This window comes from Elephantulus edwardii, unplaced genomic scaffold (genome assembly GCF_000299155.1).
Source record: "Elephantulus edwardii isolate Elephantulus edwardi_28Jun2011 unplaced genomic scaffold, EleEdw1.0 scaffold00138, whole genome shotgun sequence".
NCBI classification, from domain to species: domain Eukaryota; kingdom Metazoa; phylum Chordata; class Mammalia; order Macroscelidea; family Macroscelididae; genus Elephantulus; species Elephantulus edwardii.
This window is the reverse complement of record NW_006399888.1, coordinates 778,136-799,368: the sequence shown is the minus strand read 5'-3', so window position 1 is coordinate 799,368 and position 21,233 is coordinate 778,136. Positions and strand designations below refer to the sequence as shown.

The window sequence follows — 21,233 nt, the reverse complement described above, 5'->3', positions numbered from 1 at the left end:
AGTCCACTAGTTCTGTAATTCTGTAGGCTTTTCAACTTTGGGCACTAGGGAGAGCCAGGCTTCTTACTTTTGATTCTTTTTCCGCAGTCCCAAACCCCTCCTTCCTGGAAGTGCTGGGTGGGCTTTAACAAGGCTTTGATGTTAGTTGGGAAAGGAATCATTATATATTAAAAACTCCCTGTTGCAGACAGGTCCCTTCCTCACTTTTCTCTGGCCTCAGTGACTGGTTCCAGCAGTATTTGGATGCTTCGAGCTTCTTCTGGCTCAGCCTTTTCCTCTTAGTTTCACAGGACCTGTTACCCTTGACACATCTCTTGCCCAAAGCAATCACTCTGGACCCTTGCAGGCACTCAGGAGCCTGTAGTCTGGATGCCTGAGGCATTAGGAAACAATAGTTCATTTCCTTTTTCACTGTGTCTCACCCAGGCCTTCGGGACTGGAAATTTTGTGAGGCTTAGTTTCCACTGCGTCTAACACCTACCACAGAGCCTCAGGCATTAGAAATGTTTGTGAAATTATGTGTATGGTTCAGTTTTATTTTCTGGAGTCAGTCCATATGAGCCCTTTGGGAAGTAACTATTTCTCTGACTCCTATTACAGAGTCCTGATGGCTCCATGATTAAGTGCCCAGCTGCTAACTAGAAGTCAGTACTTCAAGTCCATTAATTGTTGTACTGGAGAAAGATGTGACAGTCAGCGTCCCTAAAGATTTACAGCCTTGAAAACACTGTGGGACAGTTCTGTCTTGTAGAGCGGCTCTGTGTCAGAATCAACTTGAGGGCAACAGGATTAGGGCGGTGGTGGTGGGGTTTGTTTGTTTTATTTCTAGTATAACTGAGACTATCTCAAAATCTTTAATCTGTCAGGGCAAGAATTGGACCACGTTTTTTTTTTTTACTTCCATCTTCAAAAGTGGCTTTATCAAAATTAATGTTTTCCATAATTTTACTTTTTTATTGTCTGTTGTGACTGTATTGTTGAGTAGGAACCAACGCATAGCTGATGTTCCAATGGGCTTTCAGGCAGTTAACCACACAGGAGGAGATTGCCCGTCTTCCTTCTGTGGAACAGCTGGTGGTTTCAAACTGTGTGCCTTTGGGATTGCAGCACAGCTTCTTACCACTAGGCCACCAGAGCTCCCTAAACTGTGTCAATCTTGGAATGCATTTAGAAGTACTTGATGTTGAGACCTCTTTCCTTCACAAAGAGTTGATGAGATTGGTCTTAATTAAGAAATCAGAGGTCTGACCTGCTACCTTTAACCTGACTATCAGGGTTTTGTTCAAGAGAGGAAAATTATTTGGAATTTTTAACACCCCATAATACGGTATGACTGATCAGAGCTGCCTTTGCTTTGTAGGAATTGATAGCAGGTACAATGAAGGCTGCAAAGAGCTGGCAAATTATCTTCTCTTTGGACTGTATGATCAGAATAGCAATGATTTTGAGAAGGCGGGATTTTCTGAAGAAATTCTAGATGGTAAGTACATATTGGCAAAGTCACTATGTGGGGAGGAGTGGGTGTGTGGTTTGTTTGAGTCTTTATTTCATACTCCTTTTCTGGGAAAATCTGATCAAATTTAAAATAGCCCAAATCCCTAAAACTTGTTTGACTTTTTTATAATAAAAACAGCATTTTGTCTTTGATGATATTTTCCCCCCTTTGATGATATTTTAAGTATCACGAGACAACTAGCTTTGAAAATATAAATATTGGGTAAATGAGCTCTAAGAAGAAAAAGGTAATGCGTTTATTCCTCTCTTAATCAACTCCTTCATTATCTGACATCTCACATTTAGGACAATAGAGAAAAATCTACCCTTTTATTCTTTTTTTTGTTTAGAACACATATCTGGCAGTAATGAGCACAGGGTGTGATGCTGTAGTGGTTAGAATTGTGTATCAGTTTGCTGAGCTATCCTCAGCATTTTGGCGATTATGTGATCGTGTAAATACGTATGTAATTATGTGGACTTACATCGTGGTCTTCCATTTTGTGATATGATGTGGCTATCCTCTATTTTCACATAACACTGATTTTTGCAGGATAACCTGGTGTTGGGAACCTAACTGTCTGTAAGTAAGCACTGAGTGCATCAGTATTTGGCTTTCTATCTTCTTGGCAGAGTGCTGATTCTTCTCTTAATTGGCCACTGCCTCTACTTGAAGGAGGCTCACATTGTGCACTGTTGCCCTTTGAAAGCACTTTGAACTGTGAGTCAGGGATGAGCCTGCAGGCTGCATCTACAAGGAAGACTTCATGTGGATCCTCAGCTTAGGAACAGAGGCTCTTTGTCCTGCTGTGTCTTCGGGGATTGATTTCTATGTGACTTTAATTCACGATGCTGCCTGTGACCACAATGCAGGCTTTCTGCTTGCATTCCCCTTCCCTCGACTCTGAGACACTTGCCCTGTGTTGATGCAGCTATGGGCTGTTGCCCAGGAGCTATCACTGATGGCACTTACTTAACGTCATGACTTGTCTGCCAAATGGGCCAGGCGACTCTGAAATAGACAAATACAACTGGACAGAAGACAGACAGCTCTTGTGCAGCAGCTGGGGGAGGCATGCAGGCAAACATCTGATGTTGCAATAATCCAGTGCAGGAGTTTTCAGATGGGAGAGATTTTGTTCCCTTAGGGGACATTTGGCTGCGTCTGGAGACTTTCTTTTTTATTGTCACCACTGGGGGAGGGGCGTCATTAGCATCCAATGAGTAGAAGCCACAGATGCTGCTGCACATCTTCAAATGCGTGAGAACGCCCCTGGCAACATAGAATTATCTGATATAAATCGTCAATAGTGCTGAGATTGAGATTGATGTAATGTATGTGAAAATTTTTCTTTGGTGAAGTCCTTCTCTGAATAGTGCTTATTCTGTTAGGTTTATGAAAGATTACTTTTTTATTAAGAAATATAGAAGGCGTAGGTTGAAATTATTGCATATTTTAAGATTTGGTTTTAGATTTTGAATTGGAAGAAATACTCCTAAATGAAAAATGTCCTTGCACTATACTGATCTGGAAAGAATGACTCTTGTTAATTCATTTAGAGAGTTAGAAAAATACACAAAATCTATGGACAGATGTTTGAACCACACCACATTTTACTCTTAGGGCATTACAAGGCTAATGTTGTGTAGATAGTTTAAGTTCTTGAGATTTTTTTTTTTTTAGAATGTTTTTATAACTTTATCCTTCTCCCGTCACTTTGGGTGCTTAGGAAATGAGCCTTTCCCTCAAAATTAACAAATCTGTTTTTTAAATCCAAGTAGTTGAAAAACTCCTGTCACCAAATTTATGCATCTTCATTTCGATCTCTAATTATATGAAAGGAAAAAAGATCAACCTCAGGGATTTAATTTTAAAAGAAACTTTAGAGTCATTTACATATGCGTCTCAACTCTCCTTTTTTACCTGACTGTGATTTTTTCACAGTGGTGACATCAGGGTTCTTGGAGTCCTGAGAATGTTTAATCAGATTTAACAACTCCTGTGCTGTTGGACTCTAATGTATCTTCAAGATACGTTATTTTAGTTTTGAGTATAATCTACATAGGAAGGCCTCGGTCTGTTTTTGGGTGCCGTTAATGTCCACTGCAACTCATAGTGACCTTATGAACAACGTAGCTGAACCGTCCCCAATGCTGCACCGTCCTCACAGTCTCTGATAGGCTTGATTCCATTGTTGCAGTCAGTGTGTCAGTCTGCCCTGTTGAGGGTCTTGCTCTTTTTCTCTGACCTTTCCCAGCATGATGCCTTTTTCCAAGGACTGGCCGCTCCTGACAGCTTTCCCAAAGTATGTGAGACAAAGCTTCAACGTCTTTGCCTCTAAGAAGCACTCTGGTGCTCAGATTCTCTGCTCATGTCAACTTATCAGTCCTCAGCAGTTTAGGATAGGATTCTTTGGAGAATGTGAATGAGGGACAGAGTGCTAAGAGATGAGATGAGTCCCCTTCCCCACCTCTTGCCCTACTTTAACTCTAGGACTGACTGTAGGATCTCCAGTGAAGGAACTGCTCCATGCTGGCATCCCTGAGGCTCAGTCAGGTGTGGAGCTAAGAGTGACCAAAAGTCAGCATCGTGGAGCTTTCTTCTTGGAGGCCGCCCAGCTGTATGGTGGTTATGGGCTTGGAGACAGCTGTGTCACACTAAGTTACTGTGTTGGGCCTGCTCTTAACATGCTGCACCAGCTGTCTCTTGCCGCTGGGTACCTGTCCCTGCTTCAGCCGGCTCCTCTAGCTGCTTCCCTAGCTTCTCCTATTAGAGAGAGGCCCAAGGGCTCCATTCCATGGAGCGTCTGTGTTTCTTCCGGAAGAACTTCCCTTTTGTTTGAGTGTTCACTCTGCTCTCCTATCCCTGCCCCATTCCATGGCTTATGTAAAAAAAAAAAAATTGTTATGTAAAAAACCCCCAATTGTTGGTTTACGTATGCTCATATTTGCCCTCTTGGGATTGCTATTTGCTGGCTTCACCAACAGTTGCTGCTTATTTCTTAAATCTGGGAGCTGCTGATCCATTTATAGACATCCTTCCTACTTGCCTCCACTTCCTTCCTCTAAGCCTTTCCTGTGTACAAAATCCACCACACACAGTAACCTTTCCCAGAGCTGACAGGCAGCCAAGGCCCCTGGTTGCCTTGAGAAGAGACAGTGAACTTTGGCCACTGTTATCTACTGTACAACCAGCCATACATGAGGTTGTCAGTACTGTAGGTTTGACTGTGTTGAATTTGCACAAAATACAATGCTTGAGTTAGCTGCATGCTGTTCTGTTTTCTTGTCTGTGTCTGTATTGCCATAACCAAGAGCCACAAGAACATCTCATGGGGACTGGGAAATCCTTTGCTGCCAGCATTTGGGAGTTCTGCAGTCACTTTGAAATGTGTTGTCTAATTAAGTAATAGTCAGGTCAGAGTTTTGTCATAATGTCTCTGTTGTAGTTTTTAATGATTTTACTATTTATGTGAGAAGAAAAGGTCTTGCTCATGTTTTTATTTGGTTTTTCTTGCAGATATAATCATATTGATTAAATCTGATAGTGTCCATCTGTACTGTAATCCTATAAATTATCACTATCTCTTACCCTACGTGGCACGTTGGAGAAATCTGCATTTCCACTGCATGACGGAGAATGAGGTGAGGGATAAACGATGGAATAAGCACTTACACACTCTCAGAGTACTCTTTCTCAAAAATACTGATCAGAAACAGGAAACCTCTTTTTGAAAAAATCAAATTAGAGTATGGTTATGCCAAAAAAAAAAAGTGACTTATTTAAAGTGGAATGTTTCCTGTTTCATTGTGAGGCTACGGGTAAAGGATATGCTTGACGTGATTGTAAATGATTATGTGCTTGATAATTAGCTGAGATGAATAGTGATTGACATTCACTCAGAGGTGTGTGTCCTTGAATATAGGCCTGTTGATTGATCTGCTTCTGTAAGGTCACTGACTTGGAATAGTACAGCTTTGCACACAGCTTGACGACAGCTAACGACAGTAAGAAGGTTGGGAGCCTGCCTTCATGGTTTGCTTCTTAGTCCTCAGCCTGAGCCCCATGTCTAGGGGACTTGGGCCTAACAACTGTCACTTGATAGTATTAAAAGCTTTGGGGCATTCTCGTGATTGGAATTTCTTTATATCTGCTTTTGCTCCTTTGGGGCTCTTTTCAAGGCTTTGGCTGGGAATCAAGTTGGGATTTGAGATTTGAAATTTCATGAAAATTGTAACTCTATGTGATCTCACGAATCCTTCATGAATATCTTCTTTTCTTATATTTAGGTCACTAAGTTATTTGTAGTTTATATGTATGCGCAGTATAAGGGAAATATAAGTGTGTCTGACCAGCACATAGAAAAAGCTGGCTCCGAGGTTTTCTAGAATTTCATCCGAGATAACTCTAAGAGAATGCAGAGAAAATATGTATGATATCTCAGCTGGGTTTAATTGCCTGTCAATTTCCCTTTCTAGTATGAAGATGAGGAAGCTGCAGAAGAATTTAAAATTGCCAGCTTTGTGGACATGGTCAGAGACTGTAGTAGGATTGGCATTCCTTACAGCTCTCAAGGTGAGGACTGGGCAGTTAGTCATTCTAGAACCCTGCTCGGCTTGTGTGTGAATCAGATGTCCTTGGTTATAGTGTCCTTCGAAGCATTCAGCCAGAAAACTCTTTGGTCCATTTGAACCACAGCAAATAGGTTAAGTAGAATGACACTTGGGGACTTTCCTATCCAGGCATGATGTCATATCTGTGAAGCAGTAGGCTGTGGTCAGGTAGGGCTGATAAGGGATCTAGTCCATAGCATTATTTTATTAACCAAGTAATTAGAATAGTAAATTTTATAGAGACTTTTAAATACATCCTTGTCTAGTGAGGTTCAAAAACGATAGTAAAATGACAAGAAAAAATTAACCATTCCAACAATGTTTATGTCTTTCAAAGGAGCCTTGGTGGTGCAGTGGGTTAAAAATAGGGCTGCTAACTGGTAACTTGGCGATTCTGACCACCAGCGGCCCCACTGGACGAAGATGAGGCTATCTGCTTCTATGAAGATAACCCTGGAAGCTGTATGGGGCAGCTCCACTTTGCCCTACAAGGTCACTGTGAGCTCAGATAGATTTGTTAGTGGCAAGTTGAGGAGGTTTGGGGTTTAGGTCTTAAAACAGCAACAAAACAACCCTTCACATTGAAGCTATTGTTACAGAAAAGGAAAACTTTTGGTTTGGTCCTTTTCCCTTGAGGAAGTTGGTTGGCTGTGTTTCTGGAGGCAGAGGAGCCAAGTTTGGGTCTGTTAGTAATTATATCTACTAAATGATGCAAGTCAGAAGTAATAAGCCGCGATGACTTACTTATTTACTTCCTTAGGAAACCAGAAGACGTGTGGTGAGGAAATGTGAATTTCTGTGACTTGTTTGTGGTTTTATTTTTACTTTGTATTTCTAGTCTACGTATCTGACTCCTTTATCTGTTCTAATTTCATTTTGTTTTTTGAAGACGTTGGTGAGCTTATGAGAGGGAAACGATGCCTTCTCACCACCCTGGATCAGGTTTAGACGCTCATATCTAGGACGGTACTTGATACATGCTGTTGTATTTAATTCCTCTAGGTCACCTGCAGATATTTGATATGTTTGTAGTGGAGAAGTGGCCGATTGTACAGGCTTTTGCACTTGAGGGCATTGGAGGGGATGGATTTTTTACCATGAAATATGAGGTATGTATGAAAAGCAACATGCCTGGGTTTTGTGTGCCACTGGGCATACAACATCTAAATTGGGCCCTAAATTTCAACACCTCGGAACATTCGCCTTGGACTCTCAAGGGTATGGAGCAACTTATGTGAAGCCTTGAAATGAAAAACGCTTGTTTTTTTTAAAGCCTCATTCCCAAACTGAGCTCCCATAACCTCTCTGCTTGGACTTCTTCTCTGACCTACCTCTTCTCTTTTCCCCATTCTGTATTAACTGTCCTTCCTGTCCTCTCCTGTAGCATGCCAGTGTGACAGGTATCATAACTCATTTTATTTTACATTTGTCACAGCTCCCATTCATTCACCTAGCCAACCATAGTCTTTGGATTAGAAACTCCTCGAGAGCAAAAATAGTCTTCCTGTTGTTGTTTGTACATTAGGAAAGTCTTATTATTTGAATACTGTTCAAAAGCATTGAGAGAGACAAAACAGAATTTTGGATAAGTGCTATATAAGAGGAGGAATGAAAGAGTTACTTTCGTGGTAAGAACAAGGTTTGAAAGCCCAGAATCGTCACATTGACTACAAGTAACAGAACATCAACTAGCCCACGGCAGCAGCCCCTGGTAAAAAGTCACGTTTTGGGGAACTCTGGTGGCCTAGTGGCAAGAAGCTGCACTGCAATCCCAGAGGGATGTGGTTCGAATCCACCAGCTCTGCTGGAGAAGGAGGGGCAATCTCCTCCTGTACCAGTCAGATCTGATTTGACGGTACACACACACAAAATAATACAATAAAATAAAATAAAATTTTTTTAAAAGTCATATTCTGTATAGAGTGAGACTTAAAGGGAAAAACAGGCCTTAGGAGGTAGGAAGGAAACTTGCAGCTTTATAACACTAATATCTATTGTGTTATTGCAAGTAGAGTCGCTGTTAGACGCTGTCAGGTAGACACTGATTTTCAGTGCCCCTCTGAACAACAGATCTGAGCTGTCCTGTCCTGCACCGTCCTCACAGTCTCCACATGCTCAAATTCATTGTTGCTGTCATTGTGTCTGTCCACTTGTTGAGGGCCTGCCTTTCTTTTGCTGACCTTCTGCCTAGTGACTTCTTCCAAGAATTGACGCCTCTTGACAATGTGCCCAAACTTTGTGAGATGAAGTCTCACCATCCTCCCCTCTAAGCAGCTCCCTGGCTGCACTTCCTCCAGGAAGTCCAAGGTCGATACTCTTCGCTAACATGTTTCCAAGGCATCACTTCTTTGATCTTCTTTACTTATTGCCCAGTTTTTGCAAGCATATGAGGGAGTTGAAAATGCCATGGCTTGAGTCAAGTGGCACATTAGTCTTTAAACTGACATCTTTACTGCTTAACACTTTTTGTTAAATTTTTTTTTTACTCTTTAACTCTTTAAAGAGCTCTTTGACAACAGATTAAGCATGTATGTCTATTATATGCCAGTAATTTCTTTGAAATGACTAATTCTTAGAGTAACCCTCAGATGTAGATACCATTATTTTTCCTATTTTATTTTGTTGTTATGTGCCATTGAATCACCTGCGACTCATAACGGCTTGCTCTATCCTGTGCCAACTTTACTGCCTCTGACACACTTATCCCCATTACCCCAGTCACTGATTATCAGTCCATCTCATCAATGGTCTTCCTCTCTTTCTCTGTCCCCCCACCCTTCCAACCATGATGTCCCTCTCCAGGGACTGGTCCCTCCTTGCAACATGCTCAAAGTATGTCAGACGAAGCAGTAGAGAAGTTAATTTCTCAGCATTACAAAGCCAGTGAATAGCAGGGCTGAGACTAGGAGCAGATGAACTAGCTTCAGAGGCTGTGCCCCTCGCCCTCGAGCTGCAGGTAGCACAGCTTGGGGAAGCAGTGCGTTGAGAGGCCACTGGGCTGATACAACCCAGCTGAGTCCAATCTTCTGGCTCCTATCTTAAGATGCATCACCCCTCAGAGTTTCTTCCAAAAAAGGGGAAAAAAACCAAAACACCTCCAAAAGCCTTTGAAGGTAATGTACGTCTTTACTAAGGGTGGTGGTTGTTTTTGTGTTTTTTTTTTTAGAGGGTGGGATAGGTGATGAGGTAGAAACAACATGAAACATAGAGTTTGTATAAATCATCTCTCAAGATAAATTGATCTAGAGCCTGACCTTTTCTGTAGCTGCTAACTTTCATTCTCTCAAGTACTTTTCTGCTGATTATCCTTGCGTGAATTCTCTTCTGTAAGCCACTTTTCCCCACACTTTTAAGGTGTAGAGCAGTTTGACTTCCTGGTCTGCCCTGCCAGTATCCTCTATGGTAGTGGTGGTGTTGTGTACCCTCAAGTTGGGACAGATCCACAGCTGACCCTCCAGCTGGTTTTCAGAGGCACGTCATCACACAGGAGGAGACTGCCCATCTTTCTCCCCCAGAGCAGCTGGTGGATTCCTACCAGGGATTGCAGCTCAGCTTCTTCCCACTAGGCTACCAGAGCTCCTTGTGTCCTCTCTGCCACTCTGATTCACTTACTGCAGGCCTGATCACTGCCTCCACCTCCTCCAGCTATTGCCTGCTTTGAAGGCTAAGCAAAGGAGAAGTACAGATAATTATCACTTAATTTTTCAAATGTCTGTTTTGGTGCATGGCTATATCCCGAAGAAAGTTGTTAGCCCAGAGGATGTTTTGTGGCTGCTGTGGCAGATACTGGCATTAGAAAGGAAGCCAGGCCCAGCCATAGTTTTTACTTGGCATATAGGCTTTACCAAACTGAGCCATAGATACAGAGAACTTATTTTTCCCAGTAAGGAGTGTGGGGAAGTTCTGTGGGGGCTGCCCCTGCCTCCACTTCTTCCTTCTTACTCTCCAGCTGCTGGACTTGTGACCTGGAAATGCCAGTTTACACCACCCAGCTTCCTAGGGGAGGATACCAAGGGCACATGTCTGAACAATGAGAGCAGCCAAAGAGCATTCATTTACCTGTTTATGGACAAACATAGGCTCTTCACATTTGAAAGATGTAACAAGACTAGTGCAAAGACGCAACAGGATTTAAGAAGCTTGCAAGACTAGATGAGCATGCTTTTAACAAAGATTTTCTTTAGGATATGAAATAAAAATTGAGAAAAATCCTCTTTTCATACTTTAAAAACATAATAAAAAATTAATCAAGTTGTTAGAAAAAAAAAATTTGAGATGCAAGTCCTTGCCTTAAGAAAGGTTGTCAAACACCTCAATTCATTACCTCCTCCCCAAAGCATCTACTGGGTTGACACACTTAAAAAACTATCCCAGAATATAGAGGAAGATATTAAAAGAATGCCAAAGAAGATCATTAAATGGATGATAGAGAATGGAAATTGATAGCACTGAAAATGAAGGAATTAATTGAAGGCTTTTATATAACCTAGTGGCCTACTGGTAATAAGTTGCACGGCCAACTCAAAGGTAGAAAACTTGTATCCACCAAGTCCAAAGTGAGAGAGATGGACAATCTCCTCTCGTAAGATTAATTACTTCCAGAAACCTGGAAGGTCAACTATGGATTGACTCTAACTCAATAGTACACAACAACAACAACAACATGCTTGTCTTCCTCACCCCCACCCTCAGGGAGACAGGCATTTATTTACTGTTTACTACCCCCACTCTAGAAAAAACAAAGAATCAAGAGAAAGGGGTTCTTAGGAAACTGCAGAGGTCTAGTAAGGCAGCCTACAGATACTGGTAAGCATCCTACGGTGCACATGGCACCCCCCCACAACAAAGAAATTATCTGACCCCAAATGACAGTAGTTTTGCATTTGAGACGAACCCTACTTTAAGAATACTTATAAAGCTATGCAAGTGAAAAAATTAGGTAACACCAGGAAAAACAAGCATTTAAAAATGTCTAAAGGTGAGAGAGAGAGAGAGAGAGAGAGAGAGAGAGAGAGTGTGTGTGTGTGTGTGTGTGTGTGTGTGTGTGTGACTTACAGTAGATACTGTTTACATGGTCTTAAATTCTGGTGGCCAAAGGCAGTTCAAATACATCAGCTACTACTTCCCTGGAGAAAGATGGGCAGTCTACTTCCATGTGATTAACTGACTCTGAAAAACTGCTGGAGGGTGTTTAGCTATGGGACAGTTCCAACTGGACCGTATAAAACAACAGCATTATAAAACGGTAATAATTGGTATAACCAAAAAACTCATAAAATTAGTTAAGGTTTGAAGAGGCAAAGGACTTTTATAAAGAAGTAATATGGGAATGTGGAAGGGCATAAATGATATTTTTTGCCATAATAAGTTAATTCTTAGTTTCTAAATTAATAAATTAAAAATACTGGTAGAAGCATATTCTATTAAAAAACGGAAGTCAATATCATGAGGAAAATGTTAAGAGTTCTGTGTGGTTTGTTGGAGAGTGAAATTAGTAGAGGTGTATTAGTGAATGTTGAAAGAGAGTTTGGAGTTTTTTTATATTTTTGTTGTTGTTATTGAGTATACATCAGTTCAACAATTTCTAAATATAATATTTTTTAGCTAGTTATTTTCCTCAAGTTGTAGAACTCTTTTCATCCTCTTAGAAAAAGAGTTTTCCTGCGCCCACTCAAAGTAAATTCACTGCCCCCCTAAGGTTCCTATGTGATCTTTCAAGTTGTGTTATCAGTTTGAATTCCCTATATATCTTGTAAGAGCTTAATGTTCAAGGGAGATTTTATTTCCTTTTCCTTTTCTTTTTTTTTTAAAAAAAAATGAAATGAAAGTTTACAGAGACTTAGGGCTTCCAGTCATTCATTATTCCACTTTTCTCCCTGCCCACCCCCTCCCCCAAAGATTTTTTTTTTAAACTAAACTACTATTTGGTTTTAAGAACTCTTTAGGATATATTTTTGATTTAAGATTGAAAGAATATCTCAAATGATACAGGGTTCATTCCTCATGATTCCAGAAATTCTGGATTTTGTTGAATTTGAAATTCTGTTACACGTTTTCCTCCTTTTGGTCTAGATCCTTTTACAGAGTCTTTCTTCAGAACATTCAGTTACGGTAGCCAGATGCTGCCCTGTTATTCTGCTCTTATATAGTAAATAATTATTAATGGAGGCAGTTCGCCACACGTTTTACATCCTCTTGTTCCTGACTTTGCTGCTTTTTTTTCTCCAAGTGAGTAGAGATCAGTTGTCATGCCTTGGATGATCCTTCACCAGCTTTTAAGACCCCAGTAAACTAGGAGATAGAACAGAAGTGCTAATAAACACACTATTAAGCCAGTAACTGAGTTGTCCCAGAAAACCAGGACCCTGAACATCCAAATCAAGGAACAAATCCCATGAGGTGTTTAGTTTGTATAAACAGTCTCAGCACCTTCTTTTTTTTTTTGTCCTTACTTCAATAGTTTATTTCATACAAGTTTTGCCAAATCTTTTTTCAGAAAAATTTGTCACTTATTAACAGCAAGGGATTAATATTTTTTAAGTTTTTTATGTACTATTTTATTATTTATACATGGGCATATATTACTTTAAAATATTGTTTGGGGAGTTTTTTAGTGCTGAATCCTATAATGAATAAATTCTTTTTAATGAAGGCAAAAATATGCATATATAAATACGTGTTGATAACATGTGTATCTCTACTGAAGATAGTCTGAAGTTCTGGAATAACAGTTTATTGAATGAGACAGCATTTCTTAATGTGCAAGTTTTAATATTGGTAAATCTTTCTTTTTATTATTCTAATCACACTGAATTTTCACCAAAACAGTAATTTCTGAACATCAGAAAATAAAATCTTATCATCTTAATATTGAGTCATGAATTATTTTTATGTTTTTGCCTTTGTATTACAGTTGCAGGATGTGAGTTTGAATTTGTGGAATGTCTACAGCAGGATGGATCCAATGTCTCTGGAGAATTTGCTTTCAGAAGTAAGAAATTAATTTGTTTTTACTTGTAAGTCATGACCAGTCTAATTACCCACTGAGGACGTAGCATTTAATGTGAAGGAGCACAAGATATAGTTCAGTTTGCTTTAGTGAAGGAATAGAGCAATAGTACCTCAAAAATTAAAAAAAGCACACAAAACACTTTGGAAGAATAATTCTATATCTTGATTGCAGTTATTATTGTATAAATTTACAGATGGCAATAACTTGGCATAGAGCTATTCAATATTATGTTATACTAACCAGTGTAAATTTTTTGTAAAGTTTTGATATTGTTCATTAATTACTTAAGATGTAATCATTGAAATAAGTGAAAGATTAAAAAAAAAACAAACCAACCTCCATGGGGCAGAAAGGGGCCTGGAAAAGTGAAGCTGTTTCTTCCACTCAAGACTCTTTTTGAGCCTAAGTGCTCAGATGGCCCAGGGGCTTTGGTTTTCACTTAAAGATGTTCTTTCTGGAATGCTGGGTTGAGGAGGGGGAGTGGAAAGAAGTGTCTTTTTTAATTCTTTCTGTGGAGTGATACAAAAAGGATGAGGAAGATTAAAAATAGCTTAAAGGAATCAAGAATTAGAACAGTAAAGAGCATGCTTTTTCTATAAAGAGCTAAACTGTAATATTTCCGAGTCTGCCTGCCATATAGTCTCAATGCTACTGAACAATTCGACTGTAGTGTAAAAGAATCAGTAGACAGTGCTTAAGTGAGTGGGTGTGCCTGTGTTCCCAGGAAGCCTTGTTGTTGTTGTTTGGTGGCGTCAAGTCGCATGCGACTCATACTCAGACCCTATGTACAACAGCCCTAAACTCTGTTCTGTCCTGTGCCAATTGCACTGTCTCTGACACTCCCATCCCGATTATCCCAGTCACTGAATCAATCCACCTCATAGAGGGCCTTCCTCTCCTGCGCTGTCCCTCCACCCTCCCAAGAATGATGTCCTTCTCCAGGGACCGGTCTCTCCTTACAACATGTCCAAAGTATGTTAGATGGAGCCTCAGAATCCTTGCCTCCAAGGAGCTGCCTGGTTTAACCCTTTCCAGGATGAATCTGTTTGTTTTCCTAGCAGTCCATGGTACCCTCAATACTCTTCTCCAGCACCACAGCTCAAAGGCATCAATTCTACTATCCTCCTTAGTCATTGTCCAGCTCTCTGATGCATAACAAGTGATTGCAAAGACCATGGCCTGAATCAGACGCACCTTCGTCTCCAGAGAGACACCATTGCTCTTCAATACTTTGGAGAGGTCCCTAACAGCAGATTTTCCCATGGCAATGCGCCTTTTAATTTCCTGGCTACTGGTGCCAAGAGTGTTGACTGTGGAGCCAAGCGAACTAAAGCTGTGTACGATCTCAATCTCTTCACCATCCATCCTGATGCTGCCAATTGACCCAGTGGTGAGAGTCTTTTTCTTCTTGACATTGAGCCTCAATCCATATTGGAGGCTGCAGTCCTTGACCCTCTGCAGCAAGTGCGTCAGGTCCTCCTCAGTTTCAGGTTATGTCATCTGCATAACGCAGATTGTTGATAGATCGTCCACCAATCTTGACCCCACATTTCTCCTCATAGAGCCCAGCCCCCTGGATAATCTGTTCTGCATACAGATTGAAAAGGTTTGGAGATAGGACCCATCCCTGACGTACGCCCTTCCCAATTTTGAACCATGCAGTGTTCCCTTGCTCTGTTCTGACGACTGCCTCCTGGTCTAAGTATAGGTTTCACCTTAGCACGATCCAGTGTTCTGGGATTTCCATTCTTCTCAGAGTCAGCCACAGTTTGTTATGATCTACACAGTCAAACGCCTTTGCATAGTCAGTGAAATACACAGCCATAGTTTACCCAACTCCAAGATTAGAAAGCAGGCATTGATTGTTCATCAGGACTTTGAAAAAAACATTAATGGTAAAAGACAGCATTTGGTAATGTGGAATAATAAGCAAATTGATACAACAAAAAGTACTGGTTAAGTGACTCAGCAGTGCCTCTTAGAGGTCATGAATGAGTGCATGTTATGGACTTGAATGTTGTTATGTGCCGTCACATTGCTTGCAACTTATAGTGACCCTGTGTGCAACAGCCCTGAAACCTGAAATCCTGTGCCAACTTTATTGTCTCCTATACACCTACCCTCATTACCCCAGTCATTATACCAATCCATCTCATCAGTGGTCTCCCTCTCTTTCTCTGTCCCTCCACCCTTCCAATCATGATGTCCCTCTTCAAGGACATCATCTCCAAGGTTCCCTCCTTGCAACATGCCCAAAGTATGTCAGATGAAACCTCAGTAACTTTGCCTCTAAGGAGAAGGCTGGCTTCACTCTCTCTAGGTTGAACCTGTTTGTTCTACTGGCAATCCATGGTATATTCAAAACTTTTCTGCAGCACCACAGCTCAAAAAGGTATCAATTCTTAAAAAAAAAAAAAAGTATCAATTCTCTATCATCCCTACTTGTTGTCCAGCCCTCTGATGCATAGAGAGCAATTGTGAACACTATGGCCTGGATCAAGAAGTCGAGAGAATATTAAATAGGTTTGACTATTTTTAAGATAGGTAGTCCCCTGACTTAATATAACTATGTATTCAAGTTAAAACAAACCACATTTAAAATCATCCCTTGTTTTTTGGGGGGGTTTTGTATCCTAGCTGTAAGTTTATGTGTAATGTTTCTATCCCCACTAAAACAGAAATTGGTTACCATGGGCTGTAGACCAGGCCCCCTATACTTATTTTCTGACTTTCTGTGAACTTGGTATTCCTAAGTGATCCCATGAAGAAGAGGAAGGAAACCCTTTTTGTATCTTACACAGGGATTCTCATCTACTCCAAAGAGTAGAGGCTCAAAGCCAAATTAAATTTTATTTAGAAATAAGATTATATTGCTTACACTATAGAAAATGTGCTAGTGGAGAATTGAGGGCTGATTTGTTGCTTTGGTTACCACGGAGTCAGGTCCGGTTAGTGGCAAGTAGACCTGTGCTCCGTAGAGTTTATAAAGCTGTGACCTTTGGAAACAGATCACCAAGTCTGCCTTTCTGAGGGACCTCTCAGCAGATCCAAACTGCCAACTTGGCTAATAGTAAAGAACTTAACTGTTTATGTCACCCAAGGGCTTCTAAGAGACAACAGAAAATGTCCCCTCAGATTAAAAAAAAACCCCAAATTTAAAACACCACCATGGATTTCCACTTCCCACTAATGATACAGGAAGTCAGAAGAGATTTTTTTTTTCACCCTGACAACCAAAGCAATCTGGATACACAATAGAATCATAGATAGGTTGTTTGCATCTGGTTTTTAAACCCTTTAGAGAGCTGAAGATGCAAAAGAAATGGGGCGGGGGGAAAGTTCCAGAAAGGGCAAGACCCTCTGTAGATGCTGTTCACATTTCTGGTGCAACAACAGGAGGAAGATGAATAAGTCATAGTTGAGGGTAAAGAGAAGTCAGCTGATCTTTTAAAGAACTTCTTATAGTTCTGTGTGGGTGAGAGGCATCCATGTATCAACCATATGCCATAGACCTTTTTTAGTGTTCAGGGTAAGTAATAAACAAAGATTAAAGGCAAGGCAGGAGAGCCAGGGCATGTCCCTCCTGAAGCACTTGACACCCAGCTCCTGTAACCTGGGTAAGTGCATGAATGGTAAAAGAAACCTTCTGCATGCACTCAAGGCCCACCATAGAGTATAAGCAGCTGCCACCTTATGTTTGAGGGCAAAGCAATAGAACTAAAACAGATCCCTTTAAGTAGACAGAGCCAAAGTGACTAGAGAACAAAGAGAAATTCTTAGCATTCCAAAAAGCTGGTAGTGTGAACTAACTCAGTCCTATAAGGACAAATACTGTATAAGACAATTATTGTAGAAATAGATAACTGGTAAAACATGTATGAGAATCTGAGGCGAGGGGGGAGTGTAGGACAGAAGGGTGAGGATGGGTGGGGAGTAATCATAGGGTTGCACAATTTGATGGGTGGAGAAAGGGGTGGGTAAAGGAAATGGAAAAGATATGGTGTGAAAAACAATGTTATACAAACTTTGTCAGTAAACCAGTACAAAATAAAAATTTTATTTAAAAAAAAAAAGCTGATAGTCAATTTTTTTTAAAATTTTATTTTATTATTTTTGTGTGAGTGTACCATCAAATCAGATCTGACTGGTACAGGAGGAGATTGTCCCTCCTTTCCCAGCAGAGCATCTGGTGGATTCAAACCATGAGCTTCTGGGATTGTAGTTGCAGCTCCTTGGCACTAGGCCACCAGAGCTCCCCTGGTAGTCAATTTTTAAAGTAGGCAAAGATATTTCTGATTCTCTGAGCTATGTCTCTGCTGAAGGGAAAGTCCAGACCCCACCTTCAAAATATTTTAATGATGGACTAATTAAAGGAAGCTTGGTGGTATAATGGGTTTAGTGTTGGGTTCCTAGCGAAAAGTTGGTTCAAATCTACCAGCTAATCTTAGGGAGATAGATGAAACTAGTCTGCTTTCTTAAAGAGTTACAGTCTCAGAAACCTTGTACTCACTGTTCTAAAGAGTCTAAAAAGTCGGAATGCACTTAACCACAGCAAGTGATTGAGTATATTGTGGACTGCCAGAAGAACAAACAAACCTGTATTCTAAGTAGTGCGTCCTGAGTGTGCCTTAGAAACTAGCTTGGTGAGACCTTGTCGCAGGTGCTTTGAGCTTATTCTCAGAAGAGGCCAGTCCCTGCACTCTTACTTCCATCATGCTTGGAAAAGTAAAGGGTCATCAAAAGAGAAGATGACCCTCAATGAAATGGATTGGCACAGTGACTGTGACTGAACAGTGAACAGAAGCACCGCAGAGGTGGGGAGGACACAGCTGGACGAGGTTGGGCGCAGTTTTACTCTGCTGTGTGTAGGGGTCACAGGGAGTCAGAGCCGAGAGGTGGCTTGGCAGTGCCTAGCAGCAACAGATAATTAAAGGGGTAATGAGGCTGAGACCCAGATCCGTTACAGATCAGATGGACATAGGCTCCAGTTCTGATCACTTGGAAAAAGGAAAAAAAGGGGGGGGGAGGGAGAATGTACTCCTTTCTAGTGGTAAATATTATTTATGTAATTCTTTGCTGTTCTTTTATAGAAAAGAATTATATCATGAAATATTATCTGACAAAGCAAGAAAATTGTATTTTTTTTGTCAAGAAGAGGAAGCATTTAATAGATGCAAACTCAGAGGCTGGAATTAGCAAATGAGATGTTGGTTAAGGTGTAGGGCAACGTGGCTGCCTAAAATTCTGTGGTTTGACAGTTATGTTGTCATTTCGTCCATGTGATTTAATGTAATGTCATCATTCACTTGATGTGATCTCTGTTATAATAATTTCCTTGATGAGACCATACATGATATAATCATCTCCATGAGGAGATCTATAAGTATCCAATAAATCTAAAGGCCCTGTGAACAGCAGACCAGAGCCCTGCCTGTCCTGTGCCGTCTTCACCGTCTCTAATATACTCATACCCGTTGCTTCAGCCACAGTGTTAGTCCCTCTCGTTGACGATCTTCCTGTCTTTTGCTGACCCTCTACCCTTCCATGGTATGTTCTTGTGTACTGTCGAGTTGAAACCAACTCCTAGTTGACCTTCCAGTGGGTTTTCAGAGGCAGTTAATCACCTGGGAGGAGGTTAGTCTTTCTCCAATGAAGCAGCTGGTGGATTAGAACTGTGGACCTTTGTTTAGACAGAGCAACTTCTTACCAGTAGGCCACCAGAGCTCTATGTAAAAAAATTTTTTGAGAGCTCATTTAGCATTCCTGAACAGCTATTTCAATCTAATGATTCATACCTAGGAAATGACTGAAGTTGTCCAGCAGTCACAGATATGTTCGCTGAAGCATTGTTTATAAAAACAGAAGAAGGCAAAGTAAATGTCCACCAGTAAGACTTGATTAAATAAATCCATTCATTGCTCTATTATACAACCATTAAGAAAAGGAATTTAAAATTGGATTAGATTTGGAAAGATGTTCACCAAATGTTAGGTGAAAAGGCAGAGTTCCATATTTGTAAAACAATTTGTGTTCCTGTATCTTAGAAACTGTAGGTGGTATTCTTAGTGGTCTTCTTAAAATTTTTCACTTATTTGCATTTTCTCATTTTTACTGCAACATGTAATTGTTAATATTGAAATTGAGCTTTTTTGTTTGTTCAGTCAGTACAGTAATGCCTTTGGGATTTGTATTTGTTTTGGTTTTTTATTGTTGCTCTACTAAAGAAATAAATGGTCCGTGAATCCTTATTCTGTTCCCCAGAAGATGTTTTTGCTGGAGTAACAGAGATGAGCAGACACTGTCCTCACTCACGCCGTTTAATGGATAATGTTACCATTAATAACATGACTTGGTGACTGCCCCAGAACCAGCAGGAGCACAGAGGATACAGGAACGTCTGCCTGCGGCACTCAGGACTGCCTCCCCAAGGAGGAGTATGTGAGGATTAAGGACTTTCTGATCAGAGAAGGGACTATAGTGAGCATTCCAGGTGTAGGAAAAAGCCTGTCCAAAAGCCTCAGACTCCTTCCCTTTTGAACATTTGCTAGAAGCTCCTCTCAGGTGACAGCCTCCCTCCACCCCCCGTGTGGTTCAAGCCAGCACCACCCTGACTTGGTGATGGTGCCATGAATATGTTCTTTAAATGACCCTAAAATTTGCTTCAAGTGGATGCCATTTCAGGGGCAGGAGACCTTTCTGTGATCCAGTATCCTTGCCCGTTGGCCAAAGCCCAGGGTACTGGGCATAGTTCTTGGGGTTTTCAAACCTTTGCTGCTTCTCTGGCCATGTATCTATCTAGGCCTGCCTTTTGGATTTGGCCCTAAAAGTTAGGGCCAAATTTCCCCTCTTCATCATCAGATCCACCTGACCAGGTTCACCTACATGCACAGTGTCCAGTTCCACAAATGCCAGGGCATGGGGAGGGGTGGGGAGAGGATAGAGTGTCTCCTGGGAAGCTCCCATGCTCTTGCTATCGCCTGTCTGGATATATTTCCGTGTTTGCTGCTTGTTAGCATTGCATCATCAAGCGGATTATTTTACTGTTTGGTGCCTCAGTCCCTCCTGTCTAAAATGGACCTAGAGAATTGCACAAAGATGATGTTTTTATTGTTATTAGGTATCATAGAGATACAAAGGTGCAAGAAAGATTTAAAAAAGATAGTAGGTAACACGATGTGAAGGAAGGATAATGTGAAGCACAGTGTATACGAACTTCGTAAGCAAACCGATATAAAGTAAAAATTCCGAAACAAGAAAGTGGATATGAACAGCTCTTCATATCTAGCGCTAGTTCTTTTTCATAGTAAAAATTCATTGCATCTTCCATTTCACTCAGAGCAGAGATTTGACCTCATAGTTAGCCAGTCATTCTGGCAATCCTGTACTGTAATTAACACTGACACATCCACCCTCCTCAGGGAAATATTTTGAGAGCAGAGTACCTGCCTTCTCCTGTATTCCTCCCCAGAGCACTCAGTATTTTTCACCTGAGGGTAGTGAGGGAATTCTGCTCCTCAACTCTGTAATTGTTTCCTGTTCTAGACCCCAGCCGAGGCAGGCTATTAAAGTGGAAACAAGCCATCAGACTTCTAGTCTCTAAATGAAATGGGAAAATAAAGTGAGGTGCAGTCTGTAGCAATAACTATATTGGTTCTTTTTAAAATTAAGTTTCACAAGGTGAAGTATTCAGGTGCACCCCAGGAGAATGGATTGAACAGAGCCAAGTAAAGGAAGTGCAGACACAGCCCTCAGGTGGACAGCTTCAGTTACAGTTTCCTTGTGACCAGTGATATGCATACTGGGTATGAGAGAGAAAACAGACGGGTCAAGAAGTTAAGGGGAAGCCCAGAAGTCTTTGGGACAGTAAGAGGCACAGAAACCAGCAGGTGTTGAGGACATCCATTGTTGAAGGCCTGGCAATAAATACTTTTTACAGGTTATTTCATTTAGTACCTTTAATTACATATGTGGAAAGAACCGCTGGAGAAGCTCAATATCAGCTGTGAAAACTAGGCCAGGAACGGATTGTGGAACAGACCACCAATTACTCATATGCAAATTCAAGCTAAAGCTGAGGAAAATTAAACCAAATCCGAGGCAACCAAAATATGAC

The 21,233-nt window shown here is 40.9% G+C and overlaps 1 protein-coding gene across 1 annotated transcript in view; it reads left to right on the top strand.

Annotated features, from left to right (window-relative positions):
- LOC102863409 (chromosome unknown open reading frame, human C20orf194) overlaps window positions 1–21,233 on the top strand; it is a 153,637-nt gene that overhangs the window by 44,854 nt on the left and 87,550 nt on the right. The window contains exons 3-7 of the mRNA XM_006894257.1: window positions 1,361–1,480; window positions 5,015–5,139; window positions 5,974–6,070; window positions 7,111–7,217; window positions 13,022–13,099. Coding sequence (XP_006894319.1) covers window positions 1,361–1,480; window positions 5,015–5,139; window positions 5,974–6,070; window positions 7,111–7,217; window positions 13,022–13,099 — 527 coding nt within the window. The remainder of the gene's footprint in view (window positions 1–1,360; window positions 1,481–5,014; window positions 5,140–5,973; window positions 6,071–7,110; window positions 7,218–13,021; window positions 13,100–21,233) is intronic.